The sequence below is a fragment of the Engystomops pustulosus genome, chromosome 6 (assembly GCF_040894005.1).
Source record: "Engystomops pustulosus chromosome 6, aEngPut4.maternal, whole genome shotgun sequence".
Classification (NCBI taxonomy): domain Eukaryota; kingdom Metazoa; phylum Chordata; class Amphibia; order Anura; family Leptodactylidae; genus Engystomops; species Engystomops pustulosus.
The window spans coordinates 34,862,281-34,873,036 of NC_092416.1; the positions used below are offsets into that span (position 1 = coordinate 34,862,281).

The 10,756-nt window shown below is 47.5% G+C and overlaps 1 protein-coding gene across 1 annotated transcript; it reads right to left on the minus strand.

Moving 5' to 3' along the window:
• Window positions 1-96: 96 nt before the first annotated feature.
• Window positions 97-8,786, minus strand: REXO2 (RNA exonuclease 2). The gene is made up of 7 exons (XM_072155641.1): window positions 8,480-8,786; window positions 8,084-8,167; window positions 7,899-7,976; window positions 4,028-4,139; window positions 2,889-2,997; window positions 822-875; window positions 97-380 (listed from the first exon to the last, which is right to left on the minus strand). The coding sequence occupies exons 1-7, from the start codon at window positions 8,621-8,623 to the stop codon at window positions 293-295; spliced, it is 669 nt and encodes a 222-aa protein (XP_072011742.1). The 5' UTR covers window positions 8,624-8,786; the 3' UTR covers window positions 97-292.
• Between the last annotated feature and the right edge of the window lie 1,970 nt (window positions 8,787-10,756).

Sequence of the window (10,756 nt, forward strand, 5' to 3'; positions counted from 1 at the left end):
TATGTCACAGCTCCTAGGTCTCAGGGAGAAAACTGAATATCACACACAGTCATACAGGGAGCAACTAGAGTGTATACAGACGCTTCCTAACACATGTAGCCTTCATGAAAGCAATTTATTGTTAACATTACAATAAAATTCAAAAGAAGCAATGTTTTGTCACTTTCTCATACTCCGACTATGCAGCCAACTTATCCGGAAGAAACAAGGAGTCCTATAAATGAAGATGTATGGTAACAAGGCGGCACCTCTGTCCTGGGTGTATAGAAAAAAAACGGGGATAACTCTCATCCTATCTCTTCTCATCAGTCGCCTTCTTGAAAATACTTTGTCTGTAAAACTGAAGCTCCTTGATGCTTTCTCTGATATCATCCAAAGCTCTGGAAGAAAGTGAAGATGGAACTGTGATGGGGTTTTCCAGTCTAATAACAAAAAGCACATCACTAGGACCTATGGAAATCACACACTGAACCCCATAGGGCATAGGCAACAGGTCACAACTTCACACCAATATCACAAGCTTATTATAATCTAAATTTCCTACAGAGAAAGACTCCCTTCATTTTCCTTTTCTTTACAGAGATATATACAGGATAAAACAGACAAAAATAAAGGCAGTTGTGTGAACAAAGCCCTAAAACATTGTCCTTACCAGTTAGAAAATTAACTGGCACGCTACTGACACCTAGTGGGTAATTTAGGGACTTCATTTCCAGACATCACAAGGTTTTTCTCCAACTAATCCATAAGATATAGAAGGGATGGCAGGAAACCACTAGACACCAGGGACACAGGACACATGGAGAAGACACTGCACCTACCTATGAGAAGCCGCTTTCTTTGGTGCACATTCATATTCCACAGGATACCAACGTCTGGAAGAAGATGAGAAGGTCAGTCAACTTCAGGATATAGACGGGCAGAAATCTGGACCAAATAAACCGTCTCAGGCCAAGTTCACACCTGCGTTCGTCAAGTTCTATCAGTCCTTCGGTTATTAATAGCGGAAAAAATTGTCTTTTCTTAAAGGAAATCTACCATTTGATTTGATGCATTATGAACCAAACATACCTCGAGAATGCTGTAGCTACACTGATGCAGAAAAATATCTTGTTTAATCCCTGAATTATAAAATTCAGGACCTTGGGAAAGCTGGGTGCCCAGGCTGCCGTATATGAGCACATTACTTCCACATACACAGGAGCTGCCTGAACTGTCCAGACAGGACTAATCAACCTGAGCTGGATGACTCATACACAGCAGCTGGGGGATGATGCAGCTATTGATACCTCTGTCTGTCAGGCACAACACAGTGATTACATCATTCTCTGGAGCAGTGCATCATTAGGGTAAGAGGAGAAGCCCCGGAGCAGCCACAGGAGCGAAAGAGCCTCATTAGCATCATTTTATAAAAGTTTTTTCAGCAAAAACACTCAGCTTAGGGATTTAACAAGATATGTTTCTGCATCAGCGTAGCTACAGAATTCAAGGTATGTTTGGTTCACAATGCATAAAAGCAAATGGTAGATTTTCATTAAGCTATAATGGAAGATAATTGAAGTTCCATTGAAGTCTATGGGAAAAGGAGTTGAACAGAAGAACTTCTGTCTTTGGTTACACTCTCCTAAGATTACAACTCCTAATGTAGGTGTGAACAGGGTCTAAAATGCCTTGTGCCACACATAACAGGTGTTTTAGACACTTTTAAAGCCAACATGAAAAATGGGGTAGGATTCTGCCAAAAAGGGCCGGTCTCCATTCCACTAAATTATGTAAATACGTTAAAAGTTTGGCACACTTTTGGCACTAAAAAGCACACAGGAAGTCCAAAAATTAGGAGGTGCAACGTTAGACCAGACGGTCTAATATTGTGTCAGATTTTTTTTCTTTCAGCATCTGAGCACAAAGTGGCGCAGTTTAAGACCGTCTTATAGGGGTTGTCTGGAGGTTAAAAACCAAGGCTGCTTTTTTTTTACCCAAAAACTGCTCCTCTCCATGGGCAGTGAGGGGTATTACAATTAAGCTCCATTCATCTGCATGCAGATGAGCTGCAATGGTTTCAATGCTTTTTTTTTTCTAACCTAGGGACAACCCCTTTAACTTTGCATTTAAAGTGAACCTGTCACCAGGAATGTGATTTTTAGCCAGTGACAGGTTCCAATAGCCTATGTTATGCCGATTTATAAATGCCTTGGTCAGCATTCTGAATCATTTTGGTACATTATTAAAAACTTTATTGTACACTACCTGGATCCCTGCCAGCAGTGTGTGGTGAGCCCTGATGGGGAGGGGGCGTGTTACAGCTGCAAACTAAGTGCCCGTGTCAGTCTCCTCTACATTCATGCAACTCCCTCCCCACTTTCCGTCACCCGAATTGAGCAGGTGGTGGTGGGGGGGGGGGGGGGGGGGTGTCGAGGAGAGGGGGAACACATCAAGGTGACATGCAGTCGCAAGTTGCAGCAGCCATTCTCATCCCGTGGGCTCACCACAAGCTGCTGGCAGGGAGCCAGGTTAATGTGGAAATAACTTTTATAAAGTGCTGAAATAGCATAGGCTTAGCATTGGAACCTGTCATTAGCTAAAAAAGGACATTCCTGGTGACAGGTTCCCTTTAATCACTTTTAGTAAATATGCACAATGCATTGACATCATTCAGACCCAAGGAAGAGTCATCTCCAGATGGCACAACAAACATATAGACAGGAGGTGTTCACTGGCAGCAGACATCCTCAGCCCGTGAATAGCTAAGGGTTCACTTCCAACCAAAACTAATCAAGACCCCCGCAGCATCACAACGGGATCGGCAAGTCGGTATTCTTTTTTTCTTTTTAATTCAACCCACTGTGAGCCTGCTGCGACCTCTAACCCCAGTGATCTGGAGACATTACCTGCACAGCTCTTTCACAGTGCTGACATCGATTATCCTGTAGTGCAGGTGTCTCATAAACTGGGGCATGTACTTGTTCAGAAACTGCTTATCCACGTGCACAGAATTCCCTAAGATAAAGACATGAAATATGGGGATTAATACAATACAAAAAGAGTGTCACTTATGTTACCACTCACTGTGTCACACAAGGGTGTTACTACACATTCTGGTACAGTCACCGACTTTTTACATTTCCATTTTTCACTCCCCACCTTCGAAAATCTCACTTTTTTTTATTTTTCTATGTACAGAGCTGTGTGATGAATTGTTTTCTGTGTAATAAATTGCACATCATAGTGAAGGTATTTTATATTCCATGCCGTGTACTGGGAAGCAGAGAGAAAATTCCTAATGCGGTGAAAGTGATGAAAAAACACATGTGCAGCACTTTCCTGTGGGCTTGGTTTTTACGGCTTTCACTGTGTGCCCCAATTGACTGTGTACTTTAATTTTGGATCAATGCGATCACGGGGCATACCAAATTTATTTAGGTTTTACTGTATAATACTTTTTTTTTTTTTACTTTCCGAATGAAAAAAAATTACAGTCTTACCATTTTCTCATGCAAATAACTTTTTTTTTTACATCGGTGTCCGGAGATCATCATTTTTTTTGCGAGATTAGCTGACGTTTTCATTGCTACATTGCTACTCCAGTGACAATTGGAGTTTAAAATTTTTGTGCTGTGTTGGGACCAAGGATGATCAATAAAGCTTAATTACAGACACCTTACAGCTGATCATTGCAGCCTGGGACTATAGTAAAGCATTCAGAGAGGTCACAGGGGGCAGAGGGGTCTGTCTGTAACTAGGGGTCGTCTTTAAGTCAGGTGTCCAGAAGTAGGGGACCCTGTAACCAATAATTGAGCTATTGCTGTTTAGGGATGGGAATCCTATTAAGTCAGAAGTGACAGATCCCACCCATGTGTCCATAAACATCTGCACAATGTATGGAGCTGGGAATAGGGGTCATGCCGGGGTGCTGGGATGGGATGTAGTACTCATACCCAGCCCATCTGGGGCGCTATCCCAGAGCAATAACCTCCCCTATTGGCTCTATTAGTACCCCCCACTACGGATAATGATGGGTAACACTTACCAGCCAGCGGGCAGACACCGGGTGGAGTGTGTTTTCTGATGAAGGACAGGAACTCGTATTCGGCTTGCGCCAGGGATATCTTACTGTCCCTCACAGCCTGCGTCAGGCCGGACTGCAATCACAAGACAAAAGATGACATTTTGTTGGAATCCGGCAGTAATAGCAGCGGGTCCCACCAGCTCATATAACCCAGCTATAGACTATGAATGAAAATAAAGGGGGTGTACAGGGAAAATAATAACTCGCCTAGGTATGCACTGCTGAGTGATCTCAATTTCAGCTTCGTTCCCCCGTTCCTGGTTTCTCCATGGGTTAAAAAAAAAAAAAAAAATGATACAGTCTGAGGGACCAGGAAGCAGTGACTTTACGCTGCCTTCGGGTGGTATAGTCTCCCCTTCATTGTATCCTGTGACTGGAGTTTGGATTCCTGCTGCTGTACTGAAGACATCCAGACCCTCAGTCACAGTGTAGAAGTAAGGTAGTGTCCAGGCACTGGCCCCTCAGTCACCGTGTAGAAGTAAGGTAGTGTCCAGGCACTGGCCCCTCAGTCACCGTGTAGAAGTAAGGTAGTGTCCAGGCACTGGCCCCTCAGTCACCGTGTAGAAGTAAGGTAGTGTCCAGGCACTGGCCCCTCAGTCACCGTGTAGAAGTAAGGTAGTGTCCAGGCACTGGCCCCTCAGTCACCGTGTAGAAGTAAGGTAGTGTCCAGGCACTGGCCCCTCAGTCACCGTGTAGAAGTAAGGTAGTGTCCAGGCACTGGCCCCTCAGTCACAGTGTAGAAGTAAGGTAGTGTCCAGGCACTGGCCCCTCAGTCACAGTGTAGAAGTAAGGTAGTGTCCAGGCACTGGCCCCTCAGTCACAGTGTAGAAGTAAGGTAGTGTCCAGGCACTGGCCCCTCAGTCACAGTGTAGAAGTAAGGTAGTGTCCAGGCACTGGCCCCTCAGTCACAGTGTAGAAGTAAGGTAGTGTCCAGGCACTGGCCCCTCAGTCACAGTGTAGAAGTAAGGTAGTGTCCAGGCACTGGCCCCTCAGTCACAGTGTAGAAGTAAGGTAGTGTCCAGGCACTGGCCCCTCAGTCACCGTGTAGAAGTAAGGTAGTGTCCAGGCACTGGCCCCTCAGTCACCGTGTAGAAGTAAGGTAGTGTCCAGGCACTGGCCCCTCAGTCACCGTGTAGAAGTAAGGTAGTGTCCAGGCACTGGCCCCTCAGTCACAGTGTAGAAGTAAGGTAGTGTCCAGGCACTGGCCCCTCAGTCACAGTGTAGAAGTAAGGTAGTGTCCAGGCACTGGCCCCTCAGTCACAGTGTAGAAGTAAGGTAGTGTCCAGGCACTGGCCCCTCAGTCACAGTGTAGAAGTAAGGTAGTGTCCAGGCACTGGCCCCTCAGTCACAGTGTAGAAGTAAGGTAGTGTCCAGGCACTGGCCCCTCAGTCACAGTGTAGAAGTAAGGTAGTGTCCAGGCACTGGCCCCTCAGTCACAGTGTAGAAGTAAGGTAGTGTAAAGGCACTGGCCCCTCAGTCACAGTGTAGAAGTAAGGTAGTGTCCAGGCACTGGCCCCTCAGTCACAGTGTAGAAGTAAGGAAGTGTAAAGGCACTGGCCCCCCAGTCACAGTGTAGAAGTAAGGAAGTGTAAAGGCACTGGCCCCTCAGTCACAGTGTAGAAGTAAGGAAGTGTAAAGGCACTGGCCCCTCAGTCACAGTATAGAACTAAGGAAGTGTACAGGCACTGGCCCCTCAGTCACAGTGTAGAAGTAAGGAAGTGTAAAGGCACTGGCCCCTCAGTCACAGTGTAGAAGTAAGGAAGTGTAAAGGCACTGGCCCCTCAGTCACAGTATAGAACTAAGGAAGTGTACAGGCACTGGCCCCTCAGTCACAGTGTAGAAGTAAGGTAGTGTAAAGGTACTGGCCCCTCAGTCACAGTGTAGAAGTAAGGTAGTGTCCAGGCACTGGCCCCTCAGTCACAGTGTAGAAGTAAGGTAGTGTCCAGGCACTGGCCCCTCAGTCACAGTGTAGAAGTAAGGTAGTGTAAAGGCACTGGCCCCTCAGTCACAGTGTAGAAGTAAGGTAGTGTCCAGGCACTGGCCCCTCAGTCACAGTGTAGAAGTAAGGTAGTGTCCAGGCACTGGCCCCTCAGTCACAGTGTAGAAGTAAGGTAGTGTCCAGGCACTGGCCCCTCAGTCACAGTGTAGAAGTAAGGTAGTGTCCAGGCACTGGCCCCTCAGTCACAGTGTAGAAGTAAGGTAGTGTCCAGGCACTGGCCCCTCAGTCACAGTGTAGAAGTAAGGTAGTGTCCAGGCACTGGCCCCTCAGTCACCGTGTAGAAGTAAGGTAGTGTCCAGGCACTGGCCCCTCAGTCACCGTGTAGAAGTAAGGTAGTGTCCAGGCACTGGCCCCTCAGTCACCGTGTAGAAGTAAGGTAGTGTCCAGGCACTGGCCCCTCAGTCACAGTGTAGAAGTAAGGTAGTGTCCAGGCACTGGCCCCTCAGTCACAGTGTAGAAGTAAGGTAGTGTCCAGGCACTGGCCCCTCAGTCACAGTGTAGAAGTAAGGTAGTGTCCAGGCACTGGCCCCTCAGTCACAGTGTAGAAGTAAGGTAGTGTCCAGGCACTGGCCCCTCAGTCACAGTGTAGAAGTAAGGTAGTGTCCAGGCACTGGCCCCTCAGTCACAGTGTAGAAGTAAGGAAGTGTAAAGGCACTGGCCCCCCAGTCACAGTGTAGAAGTAAGGAAGTGTAAAGGCACTGGCCCCTCAGTCACAGTGTAGAAGTAAGGAAGTGTAAAGGCACTGGCCCCCCAGTCACAGTGTAGAAGTAAGGAAGTGTAAAGGCACTGGCCCCTCAGTCACAGTGTAGAAGTAAGGTAGTGTAAAGGTACTGGCCCCTCAGTCACAGTGTAGAAGTAAGGAAGTGTAAAGGCACTGGCCCCTCAGTCACAGTGTAGAAGTAAGGAAGTGTACAGGCACTGGCCCCTCAGTCACAGTGTAGAAGTAAGGAAGTGTACAGGCACTGGCCCCTGAGTCACAGTGTAGAAGTAAGGTAGTGTCCAGGCACTGGCCCCTCAGTCACAGTGTAGAAGTAAGGAAGTGTCCAGGCACTGGCCCCTCAGTCACAGTGTAGAAGTAAGGTAGTGTCCAGGCACTGGCCCCTCAGTCACAGTGTAGAAGTAAGGTAGTGTACAGGCACTGGCCCCTCAGTCACAGTGTAGAAGTAAGGAAGTGTACAGGCACTGGCCCCTCAGTCACAGTGTAGAAGTAAGGTAGTGTCCAGGCACTGGCCCCTCAGTCACAGTGTAGAAGTAAGGAAGTGTAAAGGCACTGGCCCCTCAGTCACAGTGTAGAAGTAAGGTAGTGTCCAGGCACTGGCCCCTCAGTCACAGTGTAGAAGTAAGGAAGTGTAAAGGCACTGGCCCCCCAGTCACAGTGTAGAAGTAAGGAAGTGTAAAGGCACTGGCCCCTCAGTCACAGTGTAGAAGTAAGGAAGTGTAAAGGCACTGGCCCCTCAGTCACAGTATAGAACTAAGGAAGTGTACAGGCACTGGCCCCTCAGTCACAGTGTAGAAGTAAGGTAGTGTAAAGGTACTGGCCCCTCAGTCACAGTGTAGAAGTAAGGTAGTGTCCAGGCACTGGCCCCTCAGTCACAGTGTAGAAGTAAGGTAGTGTCCAGGCACTGGCCCCTCAGTCACAGTGTAGAAGTAAGGTAGTGTAAAGGTACTGCATCCAGGGCCCTCAGACCAGATAAATTATTATAATCCTGAATAAAAACAGGAAGAGGGAAACAAGTACCGTTCCCTGTAGATGAGTGTTCAGGGTATGGTCATAGTGTCACCTCCGCACAGGGTGGGACTATACGGCGTTGCCTACAGCAACAGCATTGTTACCTTCCCATGATGCTCCTTGCACCAGTTAGACATGGAATCCAGTAACTCGTCAGGCTGTTTTATGATCAGATTGGGCCCCTGGAGGAAACAAAAATATGGTAAGTTAAAGGGGCATAGTAGTAAGATCATCGCCCACCCAGAGAGCATACGATTATGTATGTAGCCCACCCATGACACCCACTTACCTCCGCTAGTATGTTGAGGTCGGAGTCTGTTATTAGACAAGCCATCTCGATGATCTCGTCCTTCTTGATGTCCAGTCCGGTCATCTGTTACATGAGTAAATTGTGAAATATCGGATCGGGGATACAGATCCCCATAACCCCCCGCCCCCTCTTCCCCCCCCACGCACGCGCACACACACTCCAAGCCACCACCAGACATAACATTACCCCAACCTACCACCAATACTTGTAAGATAGCGATATAAGTAGCCCAAACTAGAAAGGCCCGCCCACTTAGGGTAAGATGTGATAAGCCCCACCCCCTTCAAGACTGGGACTAGACAGCTGTAATAATGGCCATATTATGTGGCACCCAGCTTTCCTAGGACCAGATATATCCACTACCCCAGCTCTCACCTCCAGGTCCACCCACACCATCCTCTGGTCCATGCCGTCTGCCATGGCCGTACGTAGTCGGACCCCCGGGTGTGGTGGGGACATGCAGCCGCCAGTGACAATGCGAGACACAACTCTAGACAGCGCCGGGCGTGCAAGTAGCATCACCGGGAGGGTGAAGATGGCGGCGCTGCTATAGTGACCCGGCGCCGGGGAACATCCTGACAGCACAGCAGCCGCTACCGGGGCGGAAGGAGCCGGCACACGAGGGACCAGGCCACACCCTCCACACTCTGATTGGATCCCGGGCTGAGCGGACGTGGATGAGCTGTGATGACGTCGTCGGGTCGTCCCCTTCGTGACGTCGTCAGCTAATTATTTGAAACAGTAGGAGTTGCAGAGCAGAGGCTGTCACTGCTTCTACTTGTTACTCTCTATGTTCTGCTTCATAATAATAATTATAATAAATAAATACATTTTAAAAACAGGTTTCCCAGTGAAAATTACATTTCTGATTATAGACAAATCTGCCATGAAATCCTGTTATACTGTGATTTACTGCATTTATGTGGAATCTGCAGAAAATCCACATCATGGAAGAGTTTATCTTGGATTTACTCAAGTTGTAAAATTGTCATCATAAATCCAACCTTTTCCGTGTAGTGAATCCGCAAACAATATGATACAATATACTTTATTGATTACGTAGGGAAATAGCTTTGTACATGTACGTTTGTTTTTGCTTGGCTTTTTTCAAATTTTTGTGTGACTTTTTGTGGTGCTTGTGCATTTATGTTGGTTTTATTTGCGTCTGAGACAACCTCTTTTCGCCATTGTCTACTTTTTTTGGTTTTTTTTAAAGTTGCAAATCCTTACCTGGAAAGTTGTCTGCGACTTTATGGGACTTTTTTTACGACTTTTGTTTAAAAAAAATCGCAAATTCACTAGATACATTAGATATATCTATACATTAGATATATTAAAGACAAAACTCCTGCGACACATATGACCAGCATAAAAGGAAAATAAAACCTGGGGCACAAGCCAATAATTACATATGACAAATAGGGGCACATTTACTAAGGGTCCGAACAGCACATTTTTGTTGGGGTTCCCGACTTTTTACCGCTTTGCGCTGAATTGCTCGGGGCGCACGCGATCGGATTGTGGAGCATCGCCGCCGGCTTGCATGCGACACAAATAGAGGGGACGTGGACAACCCGACTGATTCGGACAAACCGCAGAATTTAAAAACAAAATTGTGTTGCAAGATCAGCACTCACATACACCGGGAAGAAGAAGGTGAACTCCAGCGGACCTCAGCGGGGGAAGCGACAGATGCAGGAACTTGGGCGCACGAGCTTAGTGAATCGTGGAAGATACGAATCGATATATTTTCCCCAGTGTGTCATATGTTACAGGTCATGTGCGTTTAGGAATCACACATATTTTACAGATTGCAAATTACAAGTTACATGCATTTAGGGGTCACACAGGAATAGAAGACAGAGAAAAAATAACTTATACACACTTCAGGTGGTATGGAGGTTGCAGGTGGATTGTGGTGCACGCACTCTGAGCCATTGGTTCACTGAGCATCTTGGTGCCTGGTGCAGGCGTTGTGTGCAGCCTGGTGCCGGTGCTCTTATGCTTCTTATTGGGAACTCAAACAGTGTCTGGTTCCAGTACTTAGATGCATCTAGGATATGTTGTACAGTACATCTTGGTGCTCAGATAGCACCCAGTGTAGCACTAAGTGTCATCAGGTTCCGACCCTCTGAATGTGCCATGTCGAGTGCTCCGAGCTTCCTGATGTTGGGTGCCGATATCGGCAGGAGTCGGCATGGGTTTGTAGTGCATCAGTGCTGTGAGGCCAGGTCGTTGAGTGTTACATGGGGGTTACATGCGCCTCTACTCCGATCATGTTGAAGCAGGGTGTGGGCCTACACCACATGTATCCATTGGGCTTCGGTGAGGCTTGCACACCCTGGGACGTTAGCGATTTCAGGCCACTGGGCCTCAAGGTAGCCAATAGGAACTGGCGCTGGGAGCAGGACATTCTTCTGGATTACCGAAGTGCCATCCAGTCTCTGAAGACATCCTCCACATGGCTGATGGGCTCCAGGGTCCTCCAACAGATTTGGGTCCAAATGCCAGGGGCAGGAGGCCACCAGAGGAGGGGCAGGACACCACGGCCGAAAACTCCTCAATGTACCACCGGTCTCCTGCTGATCACAGCTCTGCAGCCCGAGTTCCATGCTGGAATGGTGCGGTGGTAAGTTTGTGCCAAGAGACTCC

Bases quoted from the DNA above. Each gene is read 5' to 3' on its own strand.
- REXO2 (XM_072155641.1), bottom strand. From the start codon at position 8,623: ATGCTACTTGCACGCCCGGCGCTGTCTAGAGTTGTGTCTCGCATTGTC. The intron at 7,977-8,083 runs GTAAGTGGGTGT...TGTTTCCTCCAG, and splicing joins ACCTCAACATACTAGCGGAG to GGGCCCAATCTGATCATAAA. The intron at 4,140-7,898 runs GTAACAATGCTG...TTGTGATTGCAG, and splicing joins GCAAGGAGCATCATGGGAAG to TCCGGCCTGACGCAGGCTGT.